Source organism: Thalassophryne amazonica, chromosome 8 (assembly GCF_902500255.1).
Source record: "Thalassophryne amazonica chromosome 8, fThaAma1.1, whole genome shotgun sequence".
NCBI lineage: Eukaryota > Metazoa > Chordata > Actinopteri > Batrachoidiformes > Batrachoididae > Thalassophryne > Thalassophryne amazonica.
Genome location: NC_047110.1, coordinates 47,613,344 through 47,635,114, shown reverse-complemented (window position 1 = coordinate 47,635,114; position 21,771 = coordinate 47,613,344). Strand labels below are relative to the sequence as shown.

The 21,771-nt window shown below is 39.9% G+C and overlaps 1 protein-coding gene across 1 annotated transcript in view; it reads left to right on the top strand.

Annotated features, from left to right (window-relative positions):
- The first annotated feature begins 3,446 nt into the window (after window positions 1–3,446).
- Window positions 3,447–21,771, top strand: part of LOC117514893 (caldesmon-like) — a 54,838-nt gene continuing 36,513 nt past the window's right edge. The window contains exons 1-8 of the mRNA XM_034175466.1: window positions 3,447–3,590; window positions 3,787–3,890; window positions 16,085–16,210; window positions 17,729–18,053; window positions 18,198–18,593; window positions 19,006–19,176; window positions 21,268–21,303; window positions 21,400–21,467. Of these exons, the coding sequence (XP_034031357.1) occupies window positions 3,817–3,890; window positions 16,085–16,210; window positions 17,729–18,053; window positions 18,198–18,593; window positions 19,006–19,176; window positions 21,268–21,303; window positions 21,400–21,467 (1,196 nt within the window). The 5' untranslated portion in view covers window positions 3,447–3,590; window positions 3,787–3,816. The remainder of the gene's footprint in view (window positions 3,591–3,786; window positions 3,891–16,084; window positions 16,211–17,728; window positions 18,054–18,197; window positions 18,594–19,005; window positions 19,177–21,267; window positions 21,304–21,399; window positions 21,468–21,771) is intronic.

Here is a 21,771-nt window from a genome sequence, read left to right as displayed (position 1 = left end):
TTTCATAGTCTAAAACGATCACACCACATAAAGTTAAGCTCAGTGCTGCTCTGGCTCCAGGCTCGACGTCTGGAGAAAAAGGCGAGCAGCGCTTTCTTTGCTGTCAGCGCTGTGGCCACGGATGGTGCTCCATAACAATGCCGCAAAAGTGGGATTTGTATTGATTATTATGTAGTATAATCAGGAAAGTGTTATTTATGTAACATATGCATTGATTTGTATAATGGCACTGTTTATCATGTTGATCATCTTCATTTTTATGTGGATTCCAGCGCTGGTTCATTTCGGTGTATAATTTACACCACCTCTCGACCTGGTGTATATTTTCAGTGCAGCGTACGCCAACGACCACATTGATAAATGCCAAGTAGCGCAGCCGTTTTGGCGTACACCCCATATACGCTCAAATATCGCCGTACGCAACGTTGATACATGAGGCCCATTGAATGACTAAGTAGTGACATTGAATGACTAAGTGAGTGTTAACCAGGGAACTTCTGGCTATAATTAAGGCTGTAAATGAAAAACCAGTACCTTCTTGCATTTGGGGGTAGAATCTAAAGGCTGAACCCAAAGTGTTCACACCACATATTTGGATCTCCACGAGCCATCTAAAAATGATTCATGATACCACAAGCAACTCTATAATTGATTATACAAAAATCTATTGTACAATATATAATTAGACAAAATAAGATGCTTGGGACCACACAGACTTTATGTTATTGAGGATGCCCAAATTAACACTGAGGAATTAACAAACCTTTGATCCAACAGTGAAACAAAACCTCAGGATCATAACTGAAGGCTCTGGATGCATCATTTACAAATGTGACATCATCCACATTGAAGAGATCATTCCATCACCATGACCTAAAAGGATGTCAAGATGAAGCATAAACCTGAAATTGACATAAAGAAAGCTTGGCATTAGCCCTGGTGATCAACGCTAAACATTTATAAAACCCTGCTTTACATAAGGGCAGAAGGAGGGATGGTGCCTGGTTTCCTCCAAACGTGATGCCTGGCATTCACACCAAAGAGCTCAATCTTTGTCTCATCAGACCAGAGAATTTTGTTTCTCATTGTCTGAGAGCCCTTCAGGTGCCTTTTGGCAAACTCCAGATGCACTACTATGTGGCTTCTGTCTGGCCACTCTACCATACAGGCCTGATTGGTGGATTGCTGCAGAGATGGTTGCTCTTCTGGAAGGTTCTTCTCTCTCCACAGAGGAATACTGGCGCTCTGACAGAATGACCATCAGGTTCTTGGTCATCTCCCTTACTAAGGCCCTTCTCCCCTGATATCTCAGTTTAGACAGGTGGCCAGCTCAAGGAAGAGTCCTAGTGGATCTGAACTTCTTCCATTTACAGATGATGGAGGCCACTGTGCTCATTGGGACCTTCAAAGCAGCAAAAATATTTCTGTATCCTTCCCCAGATTTGTGCCTCGAGACAATCCTGTCTCGGAGGTCTACAGACAATTCCTTTAACTTCATTCTTGGTTTGTGCTCTGACATGCACTGTCAACTGTGGGACTTTATTTGTTGACAGGTGTTTGCCTTTCCTTTATAGGGTGCAAATGGGTTGTATTTAGCTATCTTAAATAGTCATGGGCATGTTTTAGTGTGACATGAATCAGATCAACCACCATGTCACTGGTCATTGCCTTTAAAACACTGGTGCATCAGTATCTCGCACATTGCTATTTAGAGTCAAAGTGTGCAGGCAAGAACAGCAGTCATCCACCACAGTTCCCTGAGGTGAAGCATCACAGCAACTCCTGCAACTCCTCAGTGAATAAATAAATGGACCGTATAATGCTTTTTTCATTTGCTGTAGATGCTTACAGAACTTGAAAAGTGATCCCTCACATTCACCCATTCAGTCGGCAATGTCAGTTCATTACCATGCAATGCCCTTAACTGCCCACTAGGAACACCTCGGGGATTAAGGACCTTAGCCAAAGGACTTCAGTATTTTTCTGTTTGACTGGGAAACAAACAGAGGATCCTTTGGCCACAAGCCCACCCAACGTCTTGACCGTCACCTCCCCAATATAAACCTCCTCCTCCTGCTGATTCTCCTCTAATCATCCATTCTCCTACATACCCCTCATGGCCACTTCTACACTGCCAACACACCTGAGTTTTTAAAGTTTTGGGTTTTTCTTTAGTGATTAGTTTTTATTTCATTTAATTTTTTGTTTTCCAATAAATTTCATTGTAGTTTGGAGGCACTAACTTGCATCATTATGTGCCTGTGCGTACACAAGTAAAACATACACTTGTTGTGAATCTGTCAAAATAAGGTGTATCTAACTATTGTGACATGTCAGGAAAAATTCTGCGTTTGACTTCAGACCAGGACTTGTTGGTCTATGGCACAAGGGTTTTCTGCTCTTGACAACACCTCATTGTGGCACTAACATGTCCATGGGTGTAAAGATGAGTGCAAGTACACCTGCAATTTAATTAAACAACTAAACTTAAAGGCACTGGGCTTCAAAATGACAACGCCAATGGACAGATACTAGTAATGCCCCTAAATTAATTTGAACCAGCAGCTGGACTCTTCATCTCTCAGTAGAATCTGAGAAAATCCCTGTCTACGTGCATCCCGTAAGGTTGCAGTTGGCTTCTTGATAGAAAAGAATTGCTAAATGGCAAACTCACGCGATATATGCCAAACCCGCAGCATCCATCTACGACCATATATGGCCATCCTGCAGCATGCCACCCACCATCTGGAGTGTCGGGATCATCGTGATAATTTAGAACAAAACTTTGGACTGTTCAAAATTTTGATGCTGAAGGAAATCATCAGGAATCCACGCAGGTCATCAGCAAGCTCGCAGCAACTTAACCGTGCCATCTGCAACGTACCGGGAACCCTCCTGCAAGCTGACAGCATTAGACTTGTACCACTCACTGATGCAGATCTGTACTCGAGCTGATATCCTAAAGCTCACTGCAGCAAGCAGGCAGCGAAATATTCCATCCCGTAAATAGGTGTCACCAGCGGCAAGACCGCTGCCAGCTTCAGCTCCGCTTATTTTTGCACCTTTGGATGCCGCTTGCTTCCCCATTTCTATCTGGAGCTTACCTGGAAACTGTTGGGAACATGCGGGCACTACGCTTTACAGTAATGCAGGAGTGAACAATAATCCGGTTAATTAAATTCTGTGTAATGGCAGCTATTATAAATTGAATTCAGATGGAATGCTGTGTGAATTTGAGAGAAAGTGGAACTTTGTACAAGTGTAACAGAACAGTTAAGTGAAAGAGAGAATAAAGAACAAGTAAAAGCTGGACAAGGCAACCCAACATAATGTGAGTCTTCAGGCAGCAGTCAGGGAGGTAAAAGTTAGAAAGAGGGACAGAGAAGAAGACAAGGCTGCAGAAGAGGAGGGTGGCTGAACATGAACGAGGGAGCAGAGAGGCAGGCTTTACCTTTTCTGGTAGTTAAAGCTGCTGAAAGAACAAGCAGGAATTCTTTGAGCTGCAGAAGGGCTGAGATATAAACCAGAGTGTAGACATTGATATCTGAACAGAGGCGAGTCCATGGACTAAACTTCAGCTATAACTTCAGGTATTATTAACTAAAGAGGGACAAAATCTTTTAGAATTTTTCAACCCAACTTCTGAAGACCCAGTGTGGTGATTTTTAATGACAACTTCATTTATGATGATGCTGTTGAGTGGAGCTGAGCAGCATCTGTAACAGATTATGTAATCACGGTAAGGTTGTTCATCTTCATGCTCTGGTAAATATTTGTTTCTTTCAGTGACAAAGAGAAGAGAACCTTTAGGGCATCATGGATGATGATTTTGACCGCCGTATGGAGCTGAGGAGGCAGAGGAGAGAGCAGATGCGTCTTGAGGCTGAAAAGTGAGTACTGGCCCTGTCATAGAAACACATACTCTATAACAAGAAAAACATTCAATGCAACATTCTTGTGTGAGCTTCATGGAACATATTTATATCAAAGTGTCCTTCTGAATGAACAAAATCAGTTTCTCAAACCAACTTCCTGTGGGCTGATATGGCCATTGTGACACCTGTTGTCAGGATGGAGGTGATGTCATATACAACAGGGGAGGTGGACACAGTGGTGTTTTTGACCATGTTGGGAGGGGTACTTTTAATGTGAGTGAAAGGTTTAACCATACTACTGTCTTAAAATGGAAGTGATGCAATATAATTACTTTTTGGCAACTTTTGGGTCATCAGTACCAATGCATTTAAAGGCAACAGACAAGAAATGTTAATGTGAATGATGCAAAGGTGTATTCTATAAAACCATCGTACATCAATCACAATGTATGCTACAGCATCAATGTAGCAAAGAAAATGAAGAGCAAAACTACAGTCTTGATGTTTCTCCTTTATGCAGTAATATGAAAAAGATCAGAGGGCTGATGCCTAGTCTATGCACAACTCGATTATAAATGTACAAGTAAATATACATACGGTGCATCTGGAAAGTATTCACAGCACTTCAGTTTTCCACATTTTGTTATGTTACAGCCATATTCAAAAATGGATGAAATTAATTTCTTCCCACAAAATTCTTCTCACAACACCCCATAATGACAACATGAAAAGTTTTTTTTATTAAAATTTTTGCTAATGCATTAAAAAACAAGAAATCACATGTACATAAGTATTCACACCCTTGCTCAATACTTTGTTGATGCATCTTTGGCAGCAATTACAGCCTCAATGATGTCACAAGCTTGGTGCACCTATCTTTGGGCAGTTTTGCATCGGTGCACAGCCATTTTCAGATCTCTCCACTCTGACAGAGTGACCATCAGGTTCTTAGTCACCTCCCTGACTCAGGCCCTTCTCCCTGATCGCTCAGTTTAGATGCGCAGCCAGCTCTAGGAAGAATCCTGGTGGATCCGAACTTCTTCCATTTATAGATGATGGAGGCCACTGTGCTCATTGGGATTCAAAGCAGCAGAAATGTTTCTGTACCCTTCCCCAGATTTGTGCCTTCTGTCTTGAAGGTCTACAGACAATTCGTTTGACTTCATTGGTTTGTGCTCTGACATGCACTGTCAACTGTGGGACCTTGTTCCCCATTTACACTGGACTAAAACACATATAAGACCTACAAGATCATGACATTTGTCAACTCTCACAACTTTCGCCTGGTCTCTGTTGTGATCTGTTATTTGCATTTGCACCAAGCTGGCATTGTGACTGAATTGTGCGAGTGAAGAATATGTTAATATCCACGATCATTGATGCAACCCCATGCAGAGTCAATTTAGAGTCTATTACAACCCATAGGATCACATTGAGAGTGAGTGGAGACATGTTAGAGTTTATCAAGACTGATTATGAGACACATGTATCTGTTAACTGGTCACACAACTTGTGTGAGTGTTGTAAACCATGAGGGATCTTTGTTCTGACCATGGATACCCCATTGTGACCAGCCTGTAACTCCAGTGGGAGTAACGGCGAGCAAAGGCCATTTTCGATCACAACTCGGTCGTGGACTCAGTGTAAATGGGGTGTTACAGTGTATCAGAAAGTATTCACAGTGTTTCAAATCTACTCACAACACCCTATAGTGACAATGTGAAAAAAGTTTATTTTTATTCAATTTTCTGTGTTCAATTTTTCTGTGTTTGTGTGGGTTCTCTCCAGGTGCTCTGGCTCTTTCTCACATCCAAAGACATGCAGGTTAGGTCAATTGGAAATTTTAAATTGTCGGTAGGTGTGCATGTGGGTGTGGATGTGTTTGTTTGTCTATATGTGACGCTGTGACAGGCTGGTGTCCTGTCCAGGGTGTACCCTGCCTCACACTCTATGTCTGCTACGATAGGCTCCAGCCTCCTGCTGCCTGATCTTGGTTGACGATTAGTGTGTGCATCCTGTTACCATTAATCATCCTTGAGATGTTTCTACAGCTTAAATGAAGTCCACCTGGGGTAAATTCAGTTGATTGGACATGATTTGGTGGAGGTGAAAGTTAGCTTACAAGCTAACATCCATAAAATGTCTTGTACATGACACCATAGATGTTATCAGGTTACAAGAACAGCATTTTCAGTTTTAGAAGTGTTTATTTCTAGCTAGCTTTTACATAATATACCAGACACGAAGCAGTTAGCAAGTTGCTAAACTAGGACATGACATCACCATGCTAACCTCCATAAAATGTCTTATAAATAAGTTCAGAGGTGTTAATAGGTTACAAAAACAGCAATTTCAGTTTTAGAAGTGCTTATTTCTCACTAGCTTTAACATAATATGTGAGAAACTTATATAAACACACAAAATGAAGTGGTTTTGAAGAGATCAGCCACTGACATCACAGTGCAGCTCTAGTGTGATTGGCTGTCACCTGCGTCACTCAAATACGAAACAGGTCAGATTCAAGCAGAATGCAGATTTTTAAACCTCTTAAAATACATCAAGGTTAGGTTAACCATCTTTGAACTTGTCATAAAGGTCTGTGTCCCAAGAATGTTCCTTGTGAATTTCAACACTCTGGCAGTAATAGGACTGGACTAATGCTGAGCACGGACGGATGGATGGATGGACGGACGGACGAAAAGCCTTCACAATACCTGATGGCCATATTTTGGCCTAATGTAAAAATACAAAACAAATAAAATAATAGAAATAAAGTGGACATGCCCCAAATGGATTTGCGCTATGCACTGTAGATCATTAAGAAGGTACCCACTGACACAGAGTGCTCTTGTAACCTGCTTGTGTGACGTTTTTCCTGAATTTAGAATATTTGTGTGAAGATGATGCAAATTGTGGCCAAAAGGAACAAACAAAAATAACTGAACCAGTAAATTCAGAATGTGGACTAGATAAGACTTACTGATCCCACGCTGGGGAAATTCACTTGGTACAGTAGCATAGTCAGAAAAAAAGGTAAACAAGCAGAATACAAAATTTGAAGTTATTTCATTTATATAGCACCAAATCACAACAAAGCTGCCTCGAGGTGCTTTACATAAGTAAGGTCTAACCTTACCAACCCAAGAGCAAGCACACAGGCGACAGTGGTAAGGAAAATCTCTGATGATATTGATGATATTGAGGAAGAAACCTCAAGCAGACCAGACTCAAAGGGGTGACCCTCTGCTTTGGCCATTCTAAAAGTTACAAGGTTTTTGCAAGGCTTTACAAATAACTGAAAAAGGAGCGAATAGATATGTATAAAAACAAAGAACACAAAGCAAAAAAAAAAAGTGACTCCAGAAAAATACTTGGGAAAATACCTTTACAGAAAAGCCTTTTTTCTTTTATTTTTTCTTCTTTTTTTGTTAGCTAAATGAAGATTCATCATGCTGCTACACTGTAAGTTGACCATAGGTGTGCATGTGGGTGTGAATTGTGGCCCTGAAATAGACTGGCATCCTGTCTGGGGTGTACCCCATCTCTTGCTCGATAGCTGGGATAGGCTCCAGTCCCCCATGACCTTTGATTGGCGTAAGAGGGGAATATTAAAAAAAATAATGAATCATGCTGCTTTAAAATTAATTATTTCTGTTGAATTTACATTTTTACTTATTGTAAAGTAAATCCCATTCTATGAAATTTTGTTGTGCTGCATTCATTTTGTTTAAGGCCACCAGAGGAGGTTTAGCATGGTATCCACCATGTTGAGGTGTTCTTTTCTTTGCACATCTCCTGCTATGAAAGGTGAATGTGTCCCACGCAGCTTGAACCTGGGATATTTTGCTTGCAAGGCAGCATCTTTACTGTCTGCACCACTGTACTGGCACAAAAAATAATACACATAAATATAATGACTTGTATATGGTATTGCCATATTAACATATTTTTACTGTGTTCATAATAAGGAGACGTTCTGAAAAAAAAATCATGTCTGTTTAGAAGTGAGTAGACTATATCAATAGGAAACAAGAACAATCCGAGATTTCTGACGTCCACCAAGGGTTGACGAGGACTCAAAATTACAGATCTGTGATTCACATCGTGACCCGGACTTTACCTCGGTGCAGATTCCACAACATAATGCGGTAATTGCATACTGATCCAGAATAGCTGATCTTTTATAAATTAAATTTTATAATATCATGACAGCGCACGATTTGAGAGATGATGGTGAAATTTTTACCATAACCACAAAATATCAAGTTGTTCTCTGAAACAAGATCACCATAAAATCAACCAACATGGCATATGTACGAGAAGTGACTGAAAAGTTCCAAATGTGGAACTTATTATAATACTGATAATGATGTCATATGAATGAATGGATGAATTATTTATTCGGCACACATATGAACAACAACAAAGACAATAACAAAAACTCATAAAAAGGTACAGTGAACCTGTGTGGCCGAAAGGGTGAAGGCAGAAGCAAAGCTTATAAATACCCTCCCCTTATACCATAAAAAATAAAGAATGTATACATGTAAAATATATATACTCATAACAATACAAATGAAATGTGCATGAACAATGTAACTTAATCAGTGCACTAAAATTTCAAAACACAACCAAACAAGCAATAGTGCATAATCCCAAGCACAATAACAAAATCGGTAAACCTAATTCTTCAAACTACAACAAGTAATTATATTATTTCTGTAAAGCCTTTTAAAGCCAACTAAGGTACCAAGTAATTTAATATTATCAGGACAATTATTCCAAATATTAACACCTTTAACAGAAACACAATGACTTTTTACAGTAGTTTGGATCTTTAATTTCTCAAATAATAATGTTCCTCTCAAATCGTAACTGGAGTCCCCCATTTTAAACAGATCCTGGACATGTTGAGGCAAAAATTTACTTTTAACTTTATACATAATTTGTATTGTGATGTAATCAACCCAGAATTTTTAAATTTGTAAACAGGCAAATAATGGATTTTTTGGCTCATGATATGGTTTATTAATGATAATTCTTATAGCTTTGTTTTGCAACAAAATTATTGGATTAGTATTAGTTCCATATGCATTTTCCCTAACCTCAACACAATATGTCCTATATAGAACAAGTAATGAATATCTGCAGTGGATGACGTTCTTTAGCTCCAGGATAAGAACTTGTATGAGACGGTATTAAGGCACTGCAGTGATGGTGGAAAAAGTGTGTGGACCTACGTACATGGGGATTATGTTGAAAAAAACCCATTACATTAATTCAGTGGTGGTTTCTGCTTGGTCGGGCTCAACACTTTTCAGCTGCCCCTCATACTTCAGAAGTAACTCAGCCAACATACAACCCCTGGCAAAAATTACGGAATCACCAGCCTCGGAGGATGTTCATTCAGTTGTTTAATTTTGTAGAAAAAAGCAGATCACAGACATGACACAAAACTAAAGTCATTTCAAATGACAACTTTCTGGCTTTAAGAAACACTATAAGAAATCAGGAAAAAAAAATTGTGGCAGTCAGTAATGGTTACTTTTTTAGACCAAGCAGAGGGAAAAAAATATGGAATCACTCAATTCTGAGGAAAAAATTATGGAATCATGAAAAACAAAAGAATGCTCCAACACATCACTAGTATTTTGTTGCACCACCTCTGGCTTTTATAACAGCTTGCAGTCTCTGAGGTATGGACCTAATGAGTGAAAACAGTACTCTTCATCAATCTGGCTCCAACTTTCTCTGATTGCTGTTGCCAGATCAGCTTTGCAGGTTGGAGCCTTGTCATTTACCATTTTCTTCAACTTCCACAAAAATGATTTCATCATCCCCAAACATCCTTTCAATTGATGGGATAAGAAAAGTGTCCAAAATATCAACGTAAACTTGTGCATTTATTGATGATGTAATGACAGCCATCTCCCCAGTGCCTTTACCTGACATGCAGGCCCATATCATCAATGACTGTGGAAATTTACATGTTCTCTTCAGGCAGTCATCTTTATAAATCTCATTGGAGCGGCACCAAACAAAAGTTCCAGCATCATCACCTTGCCCAATGCAGATTCGAGATTCATCACTGAATATGACTTTCATCCAGTCATCCACAGTCCACGATTGCTTTTCCTTAGCCCATTGTAACCTTGTTTTTTTCTGTTTAGGTGTTAATGATGGCTTTTGTTTAGCTTTTCTGTATGTAAATCCCATTTCCTTTAGGCGGTTTCTTACAGTTCGGTCACAGACGTTGACTCCAGTTTCCTCCCATTCGTTCCTCATTTGTTTTGTTGTGCATTTTCGATTTTTGAGACATATTGCTTTAAGTTTTCTGTCTTGACGCTTTGATGTCTTCCTTGGTCTACCAGTATGTTTGCCTTTAACAACCTTCCCATGTTGTTTGTATTTGGTCCAGAGTTTAGACACAGCTGACTGTGAACAACCAACATCTTTTGCAACATTGCGTGATGATTTACCCTCTTTTAAGAGTTTGATAATCCTCTCCTTTGTTTCAATTGACATCTCTCGTGTTGGAGCCATGATTCATGTCAGTCCACTTGGTGCAACAGCTCTCCAAGGTGTGATCACTCCTTTTTAGATGCAGACTAACGAGCAAATCTGATTTGATGCAGGTGTTAGTTTTGGGGATGGAAATTTACAGGGTGATTCCATAATTTTTTCCTCCGAATTGAGTGAGTCCATATTTTTTTCCCACTGCTTGGTCTAAAAAAGTAACCGTTACTGACTGCCACAATTTTTTTCCTGATTTCTTATAGTGTTTCTTAAAGCCAGAAAGTTGCCATTTGAAATGACTTTAGTTTTGTGTCATGTCTGTGATCTGCTTTTTTTCTACAAAATTAAACAACTGAATGAACATCCTCCGAGGCCGGTGATTCCATAATTTTTGCCAGGGGTTGTATTATATCAGATCTCCTGTCACAGATTTTATCACAGTCTTGCACGCTACCCTCCCAGCTGTACCAGCTCTGTTGCTTTCCCTTTCCTGCCCTGTCTCTCGCCCTCTCACTGCCTCCCAACTCTTTTCAGCCCAAGGAAAAGCTGCAGACACAGGAATGTTTTGACTGCCGTTTTTATTTCAGCATAAGATAACTCTAAAGGCTGACAGTTTAAGTGGAGACTTTGGCATATTCTCTTATTGTCCCTTTTTGATCCCTAAATCATCATTTGAGGCAAGTAGTCCTCATCGTGTTTTCTTTAATTCAGTGTGTTTCCTGTCCCTGAGGTGGTTCATCTGGAAATGTTCCTGTAACATTCTGACAGAGCTCTTACAGGAGCCTCTCAGCTTTGGGTAGCGTACTGTCTAATTGAATGACTTCCTGGCTGTGCATCGTACGTCATTTGGATGAGCTTTGCCTGAGGATTTATTGGCTTTCTGCCTCATTTTTGGTCTTTGTTTCTGTCTTAAATGTGGAATGGATTCTTGTGATGTCCATGCACCTCTTCCTCTTACAACATCTGTGAATCATTGTGTTGTGGATTCAGGAACAGCAGAAGGAAACTATACCCGTCCTCTATCAATGGGCCATTTCAAGCTCTCCCTGCCCCATAAAGCCGGGTAATGCTTGGAATGACAGATCACAGCATGTTGTAAAGTCCCTCTGGACTCACATTTGGACGAGGGTCAAAAGCACAATGTGAGACAGAAGGTAGAGAGCAAAGACTTTTCAAATGTCTGTAAAATTTCTTGGAATTTGTCCTGTTGTCTCAGTTTCTTCAGTGTGGCATTTGGATCTCTGACATGTGTTGAGTGCGTGCTTGTTGTTACTCTGTGACACTTCAGCTGTGGCATCTCCATGCTGGAGAGCAGCTTGAGACGGACTGATACGTAGATCAGCATACCAGTCCACCCTAAAAATCGGTCCACCCTGCCTTCACTGCACATGCCTCATTAGCTGCGGTTCACTGATTATCACATCAATTCCTCTTCAAACTGGACTCCAGTCATCATCTATCTCAGCGACAGATATCTGAAGCTTTTGTACAATAATCATTTCCACATAAATGCAGTATTATTTCATCATAAAAGATGAAGGAAGAGAACAGAGTGCAGCAGCTACACGAGCTGCTAGCTGATGCGTTCACTGTGCTTCTGTCATTTCAAAGCATCACAGAGTATCACCTCTTTCTGCTTAAAACAGCCTTGTTTCTGCTTAAAACTGACTTTAGAATGATTTAAGAGGTTTTACCTTTATCATCTGGTGGTTAATAATCACATTAATCCAGTTGATCGCTTTGGGTGAAAAGACTCTGTCTCAGACAAGCTGCTTAGCGCCCGAAATGACACATGCGCAGTGAAGGCAGGATGGATCAATTTTTAGGGGTGGACTATTCGGTCTGCGATACCGGTACTGAGCCTGAGCCATATGGCTCCCCACTGAGATGAGGTGTTTTTATTTTTAAAAACACATAAATACTAAAGGATTATTAACTGAGTGTGAGGTCTGTACGTGAAAATATCAAACCGAGGTGTAAGCATGGACCAAGCATTACCACAGTCGGTGCGAAAAACCACCGAGGTCTGATATTCCAGTACAGACCGAGCAAGCGAGGTTAATAATTCATTCATTATATGGCTATTATATATATATATATATATATATATATATATATATATATATATATATATATATATATATATATATATATATATATATATATAAACACGCAAACATACAATAATGCCCAAATGTGAAATGCTGGCGGCTCAAAGTCAGACCTGTTCGCTTCACCCCCATGAAGAACTTGCTAACTTGCTGGCCCGGTTGTTAGCTGGTAAGCTTTCAATCTGTGTGTTTTTCGGATGATGTTTAGATATTTATAGAGTATGTTCATGCCCAACTTGGTTTTTCTAATTGTGTTTTTTTTTTTTTTTTGCCTCCTTGCTCTTGGCCGGTCGCATTTTTCTCTTCTCCCTCCCTCCTTATCTTTCCTGCTTCTGTGGCATGTTGTCTGTGAGGCTGCCAGCTTTGCTTTTCTGGAAACAGCAAAAATGGATCTGTTAAAGTGGTCTCTGAACGCAATTGACACTATTTTTTGTAGAAGACACTCGGGAGCGGAGGACCCGACCTGTCCTGCCGGGACACATGTGATGGGTTACGTGATGGACAGTTGGAGGAAATGGCAGGTCATGTGCCTTTACACGCTGTCTGTGGAGGACATCGAAGATGTGTACATATTTGGCATGGTGGTGACCGGGTTCCTGCTGTGTGGAGCGGGCATAGAGCTGATTACCGGAAAATTAAGAAAGTGGAAGCGGCAATAATTGGCCCATCCAGGCTGCCCCACATGATTGATTCGATTGGAAGGGCAGTGTCAGCTCAGTCGGCGGGTGTTAACCGCGCGTTGGATACCATCTCCGGAAGAATGGCTGCGCTGGAAAACCGCATTGATCGTCAGTAATGACCACATCTCCTCTCCTAATTCAGATGTATTGAAAGCCACTCTGTCTCAGACTGTGGAATCTTTCAGGCGTCTGCTAATCTGGATTTTCATTTGGCTTCCCAAAACACAGCTGCACTTCAAGGCCGCTGTGATAAAAACCTCCTGGAGAAGAACAACGCCCATGCCTCACTCCCCTGGTCTCCCCCGCCCTCAGCTTCTCCAGCTCTGACGTTGACTGTGGACAGTGGACTGTTCAGGGCTGGGCCCCTCCTCCCTCCAGAATGGACGAACAAGGCCATTGATGGCGCCTAAAGGCGGCCTCCGGGTGTTCTGTCTGATAACTGGACTCTTACAAATCTCGGTCATCGTCTCTCGTCCTGTTGTTGTGTGTGATCACTGTTCATTGTGCTGATGGGTTTTTTCCTGCATTGCTGCTGCATGATTCAATGCAGCAGCAATGAAGGTTTTTCTTTCCCAAGTTTTACCTTGTGTGTGCTTTTTATATGTGTTCATGTACCGGGCCGGCTTATGTGTGTTGTGTGTTCGTCTGTCATCATGAGGCCGGTCATGGTTTGCTCAGCCCTGCTGTTGACCTATGGCAGGATATACATCTGGAGCTGGTCCCCGGGCGCCTAAAGGCGATTTCTGCTCCTAACTGGCAATTAGGATGGGTTAAATGCAGTAAACACATTTCATTGTGCAGGGAACATGTTCCTTTGTGCATATGATCAATCAATCGATCAAGTTTTATTTCTATAGCACTTTACAACAGTTTTCACTGAACCAAAGTGCTTTCCAATAGCACCAGCTAGAGATAAAATAAAAAGAAAAGTACGAAAAACACAATAAAACACAATAAGAGCATCCAAAATAGAATAAAAATAGACAAAAAAGTGTCAAAGCAATTATGTGCAAAAAGCTGCCCTGAACAAGTATGTTTTTAACTTAGCTTTAAAATATGACAATAAAATTCTTTTGAATCCTTTGAATCCTTTTTAGCTTTCTGGTTTGTAACAAATGCGATAGTAAATAAATAAGTAAGTAAGTAATGTTTATTTATATAGCACCTTTCACAGACAAGGAAAGTCACAAGGTGCTTCACAAAAGACACATAAATAAAAATTCTGAGAATAAAAGATAATGTACATCACAATAAAATAACTCTAAAACACACACAGTGGTCATAAAACAGCCCTCTCCCTACTAAGGATTGAATGCCTGGAGAAACAGAAGGCTTTTAAGTTTGCTCTTAAAAACATCAACAGAGTCCAGTGAACGAAGAGACAAAGGGAGATCATTCCAGAGCCTTGGTGCAACGGCCTGGAAAGAGCGACCTCCTTGGGTCTTAAAGTGGGTAGGAGGGACCCTCTGAAGGTTCTGATCCACTGACCTCAGGCTCCGAGTGGGAGCGTAGGGACATAACAGGTCTCTAATGTAGGAGGGAGCCTGGCCATGCAAAGCTCTAAAAGTCAACACTAGGATCTTAAAATGAAAACGCAACGACACTGGGAGCCAATGAAGAGACTTTAAAATAGGAGAGATATGAGTCCTTCTGCTTGAGCGAGAGGTCTAATAGGACTAGAACGGTGCAATTTCCACAATCCGCAGACATCAAAATATCACTAGATACTTTGAGTAGGGTGGTTTCTGTAGAGTGATGCCTGCGGAAACCAGACTGATAGGTGTCAAACATGTTGGAATTCACTAGGAAGGAAATTAGCTGATCATAAACCACCTTCTCCAAGACTTTGGACAGGAATGGAAGTTTGGAGATAGGTCGGAAGTGCACATACACATTCCGGACCTATTGTCATGGTAACCGATCTGATACGGGAAAATATCAAACCAGAAATCAGCCAGTCAGAGTGCACATAGCGTCACAGCCATATAATAAAATGGTGTATTAAAGCCATTGTTTGGGGGTGGGGAGCAGTAGGAGGGGGAATTGTTTTAAGAAAAAAAAAAAAAAAACAGAGAATTTCTGTTTAAACAAAAATTTGGAAGGAAAAAATGTCAGAAATTTACAAGAAAAAAATCTCTGTGATTAAATTTACAAATATACAATAAAAAAGTAGTGGGAAGTTTATGTCATGGAATCACATCACTTCACTTTGCAGGTGGATCATGCACCACATGCAAACATGTACAGCGCAACAGCTTAACATGGCTGCATGTTAATATTATATTAATTATTCTATGTGTTCCCTGAAAAAGGAGATTTGTATACAGTGCTGTATTTTATGTCCTTGTCTTTTTCTCTCCCTTGCTCACTCCCTCTTTCTTCCTATTTTTCTTGCAAATTTATGACTGTGATCTCAGAGACAAGGTTTTTATTGTAAATTTAGATGGTTATTCCTTCTAATTCATTATGTTTTTCCTCACAAATGTATGACTTGTTTCTCACATATTTATAACTTTATAATGTCTGATAATACGTTAGCTTTTTTTCTGGTTAGTTTAAACTTGAAACTTCTTTTTTAAAATTGTAAAGGCCTTAATGCATTGTTGTAGAAAGCTGACACTTGACAACATGTCTAAAAACTCATGTTCATTCTCAAGCTTACAGGTACGGCTGATTTTCTAGGCACATTTCAAATGTGTTTATCCTGAGCTCCTCTGTGGAAAGGTTTTGCTGCTTGAATTTCATGAAGGCTTAACTGTACATGATGAATTGAAGCCCTTGTTAAATGTGTCTATAAACACTGATGCCTCATTTTGCAATGAAGTGGATTTGTGTGCTTTGATTCTTGAAATTAACTTGTTGAATCTGGATGGAATTGAATTTGTGTATGATGATGTTACAGGGTTGGTTTCACCAATGACGATGATGAGGAGGCAGCTCGGGAGCGAAGGAGACGGGCAAGGGAGGAGAGAAAAAAGATGAGGGACTTAGAGGAGTCTGGGACTATGGATGTGATTGACATAAACAGGTAGAGGAAGAGACCAAAATAAAATAAAGTATGCAAAGACAAAGTGACTGTTCGTACATAACTAATCACATGGTGATTTATCCTGCTCTGATTACACAAATAAGTTTTGATACGTGGTTTACTGCTTATTAGAAACAAGAAACATTTCCAGGGAGTTTCCAAGCAGAACATGTAAGACCATGCCATACTGAGATGGCCAAAAGAAGTCTAATTTAAGATTATTTGCTTGATCATAATTTAATAAAGGTCTTTTCCATAGCAGTTTGGCCCAAAGAATGAGCCACTGCTGATTTATGTTTGACATTGTAACAGAGTAACTTCATAGAAAATAACACTGAGGTTTGAACAAATACAGTCAGGTCCATAAGTATTTGGATGTGACACAATATATGTAATGTTGCTTCTGCAAACTTCAATAATGAAGCTGAAATGAAACCATCAAGCTGTGCTATGTTGGTTTAGCAGTTAGGAGTTATCCACCTTCATGGCAGAGTGGAACAGTGAAGGTTTCTTCTTAAAAGCAGATGTGAAATTTCAGCTACAGTTTCCCAAAACGCACATGGTGCACTCAGATCTGCATTCGATCTCCTTTTTTGTGTGAAAGTTCTTCTTTGTTCACGTTCTGTAACGTTGCAAAATATGGTATTTTTTTATGTTTTCATGAATTTTTCAAATGGTAATATAGATATGTATGAGCATTTTACATATGTCTGTAAAGTTTGGTGCATTAAAGAAAGAGGAAAACATCCTGACTCCTTCCCTTAATCACATCCACTTCAAAGGTTAATCCCACCCTTTCACCAAGTTTCAAGGAAATCAGTTTGTAATTTTTAGTTAGTAATCCTGCTAACATTTCTCTCTAACAGTTACAGCAATATCTATGAACTATTGGCAGAAGTACCTGCTCTTGGAGTGCACTCCAGTTTAATTTAGTAGTTGTTTTCAGTTCGGTTTTATTGTGCATACAAGTGTTGTGAACTCACTTATGTATGGGGCATGTAAATATTGTGCCGCATAAATAACAGAACAACGCTGTGGTGGACTTGATTTTTTGTAGTCTATGGCCCAATTTCTGTTTGCTCCTGATAGCAATGCATCAGCACTATGCCTGACCACACCTCTTTGAAGGATCAGCATGATCATGGGCACACAAATAAGTGCAATTCTCTTCACTAATGTGGGTCCTGAGTTGTTATTGGGCTGTGCACTGATTTGTGCCAGGTGGGAGATCCTGCATCAATAATATGTGTGAACAAAGTCCTCATGTAACAAAAACTCAAGTGTGAAAGTTAAATCTCTCTGGTTTGATCATCTTCCGTAAAGTTGCTGAGATCCATGTGTGAGATGTTACGAGCATACAGTAGTTCTTAATATCTTGGCTTCCACAGCAGACAGATCAAATCAGAGCCTTCAATGTGAATTTAAGTTGATAAGATAATAAATTAAGATGCATTTGGGAACTGTAAATTCAACTTACACCATTGCTGTCATGAACAAGTGGGCTTTGTGTATTTATAGTGTGACAGGGACAGACTCCTCCATCACCATCACCAGTGGCACTGAAGGTGCAGACGATGACCAGGCTTTGTTGGATCGTTTGGCCAAAAGGGAGGAGCGCAGACAGCGGAGAATGATGGAAGCCCTGGAGAGGCAGAAGGAGACTGACCCCACCAACAGCACAGATAATGCACTGGAAGAGGAGGCCTCCATCCGCAACAGCACACATCAACATGAAGAGGAAGATGATGGAAAGAACAAAGAGAAATCACTGACGAAGGAGGTGGAAACCGCTGATGCTAACTCCTGGAGGAAAGAGGATGAAGACAAGAAGGAAGAGGAAATGGTAAAGATGAGCATGTGTTGAAGGCTGTGTTTAAGGGGAACAAAAGAGTCTTGTTTTTCTTCTCACTTTTAATGTTTAGTTTTACTTTGACTTCGTAATGCTGATATATTCACAGAAACTGACAAACATAAAATTATGTTGTAGGAGGAGATTCAGCACATGGTTACATCATCAGAAATAGAGAAAGACCAGCCAGATTTAGAAGGAAAACATGTTGAAGAGGAAGCTGTTGACAAGGAGGAAGACGATACTAAAAGGAACCAAGAAGAGGAAATGCAGAAAAAAGAAATGGAAGAAAAACTCAGGTTAGAAGAGGAGGACAGGCAAAAAAGAGAAATGGAAGAGAAACTCAAGAGAGAGGAAGAGGAAAGACAGCTAAAAGAGGAGGAAGAACAGAAGAACAGGGAAGAAGAAGAAAGACTACAAAAGGAAGCAGAGGAGAGGTTAAGAAAAGAGGAAGAAGAAAAGCAGAAACAGGAGAGTGAAGAAAATGAGAAGAAACAAGAAGAGGAAAAACAGAAAAAGGGAAACAGAAGAAAGGCTGAAGAAAGAGGAAGAGGAAAAACAAAAAAAGGAAATGGAAGAAAGAGCAAAAAAAGAAGAGGAAAAACAGAAAAGGGAAATGGAAGAAAAACAGAAAAAAGAAGAAGAGGAAAAAATGCAAAGGGAAATGGAGGAAAGGGTGACGAAAGCGGAAGAAGAAAAACAGAAAAGGGAAATGGAAGAAAAACAGAAAAAAGATGAAGAGGAGAGACTGAAAAGGGAAATGGAAGAAAGACTGAGAAAAGAGGAAGAAGAAAAACAGAAAAGGGAAGCAAAAGAAAGGCTGAAAAAAGAGGAAGAGGAAAAAAGAAAGAAAGAGATGGAGGATAAGAGGAAGAAAGAAGATGAAGAAAAAAAGAGAAGAGAAGCAGAAGAGAAGAAGAGAAAGGAGGAAGAAAAGAAAAAAAAGAAAGAGGCAGAAGATAAGAAGAAAGAAGAAGAGAGGAGGAAAAAGGAGATAGAGGAAAAGAAGAAGGAGGAGGAGGAGAAGCGGAAAAAGGAGGCTGAAGAGAAGAAGAAGAAAGAGGAAGAGGAGAAATGCAAAAAGAGGGAGCTAGAAGAGAAGAAAAAGAAAGAGCAGGTATTGATGTATTGCATTCACTTTAATACAGGTGCATTTCAGAAAATAAGAATATGAAACACTTCAATATTTTTGGTCAGGTATTTCAGAGAGTGAAAATTTAACATATTCTATTTAAACGTGTTTCAATCATTGTTTTATTATTATTATTATTATTATTATTATTATTATTATTATTTTGATAGTTACAGCCTACAATTCCAAAAAAAAAAATAGAAAATGCATATCGCAAAGTATTAGAATATTTCAGACCAGTTTAAAAAGGATTTATAATGCACAAATATCTAACTTGCTTACTTCATTGTGGTCCCTTTTGAATTAATTTGTGCATCAGTGCGCCGTGCCATGGAGACAATCAGCCTGTGGCACTGCTGAGGTGTTCTAGAAGTCCAGGTTTGTTTGATAAAAGCCTTCAGCTCATCTAGATTGTTGGTTCTGGCGTCGCTTATGTTCCTCTTGTCAATACCCCTTAAAGAATCTATGAGGGATTGTCTTTGAGGATAATCAAATACAGTAACACCATGGTCAGCAAACCTGGTACTAGTAGTTTTGGCATTGTGAGCAGATGCCAATTCCTGCTGGAAGAGGAAATCAGCATGTGGATAAGAGTTGTTAGCTGATGGGAGCATGAAGCGTCCTACAATCTCCCGGTAAAGCGCTGAGTTGACTTCGGAGTTGCTAAAACACACCAGATGACATGGCACCTTAAACCATCACTGATTGTGGAACCTTCACACTGAACTTCAAGCACCTTGAATTTTGTGGTTCTCCACTTTTTCTTCAGGCTCCGGTACCTTGATTTCCCAATGAAATGTAAAAATTTCTATTATCTGAAAAGAGGACTTTAGGCTACTGAGCAACAGTCCAGTTATTTTTCTCTTTAGCCCAGGTAAGATGCTTCTAACAGTCTCTGATTCAGGATTTGCTTGGCACTAGGACTACAACACTTGTAGCCTGTTTCATGGACACATCTGTGTGTGGTGTTTCTTGATGCACTGACTCCAGCCTCAGTCCACTCCTTGTGAAACTCCCTGAAGTTCTTGAATCGGCTTTGCTTGACAGTCTTCTCAAGGCTGTGGTCATCCCTGTTCCTTGTGCCTCTTTTCCAACCACACTTTTCCTCTTTCCATTAACATTTATCCAGTTCTTCCCAGGCTTAGTTGGACATGCTTGACCAGGAGGCATCTTCACCAGATGTGTCTGCGTCTATTAAATGAGATGGCACTTATTTGCAGCTGCCACCAACCTGTCTGACAATGATCATCCTCACTCCGAGTCAGACCAGGAGCAGGATGCTTCCCACCAGACAACCTGTGCAATTGCCTTGCAATTGACCATGGGTGAGCATGCATCAACCTCAACCTCCACAGAACTAGCTGGGTGCCTCAAATCCTTGCAATCAGTTGCCAGCAGTGACACGATTCACTGCAATCACCAAACGTTCACCATTTTTTCATACTCAGAAGAACGTTGGTATCCTATTTTTATTCTACAAGTAATGTGTCTGGGGCGCAATGACACAAGATCAGCGATGTACTTTGATGACTTCTCAGATGGGTTAATGCCTGAAAGATCCTATGGTATTCTCATGCAGGTATGAGGAAAGTGACAAAGGAGATTTTGAAAGTTTTTTTTAAAAATCTTTAACTTTTATGGCTATAGTAGTTGGCCATGTAATAGTTCTGAGGGGCACACTTGTTTTACAGGTATTTGGCACCAAATAGTGTTGCAGGTGTACAGTCTATATGGCATGTAAAAGTCAAACCTACAACTATAAGATTCAGGCTGGTATGATAATTCAATGAACGCTTCTTAATTTAATTAATAGTGGTGGAATAGATGTTCTCTTTTGTAAAGTAATTGTGAAAATGACGCAAAAGTTATTAATTGCAAAGATTAACAAACACTTGGGACCATGTGTGATTTTTCAAAAAACAAACAAAGATTTTCATTTGTTTCTACTTTGTATAGTAGAAGTCATGGTACTCTATTAGCATCGATTTATATCTGCATTTACTGTCCACCACCTCTCACACTGCACCAGTGAATGCCTACTGTTATTTTTAATCTTTTTTGTTTTCTTCTGAAAAGGAGGAAAAGCTAAAGAGATTTGGATTTAAAGAAAAGGTAAGAAAAAAAGTTTCTCAAACTAAAGTCCAAAATGTGTTTCTCCAGTAATAATGAGAAATGTTTTCATCTTTAACTTTTGTTCCCCTTTGCAAGACTGAACCAGCCAAACAGAATGGCGCTCTGTTTGAGAATAAACTCAAGAAAGCAGAGAAGGCACCAAGGTAAAAATAAATCAATTGTTGCTTATTCCATTATAGCCAAAAATGTTTGAAGCTGTTAACATAACTACTGCACAGAATGAGGAACAGGTACTGAGATGTTAATGCAGTCACAGACAACATGAACCATCATTTCTTAGAAAACAATCACAGTAAATTTGGGGCTCAAATATGGACCACAGAGGCCCCATCAGGCCAACAGGGTAAAGTCTGGTTTGTGACTCTGATTCCCAACCTGGGGGGTACCAGAGATTGCAGGGGGTGCAAGAGTTTGTCTGAGGTTATTAAAATTAAAACTTGTATTAAA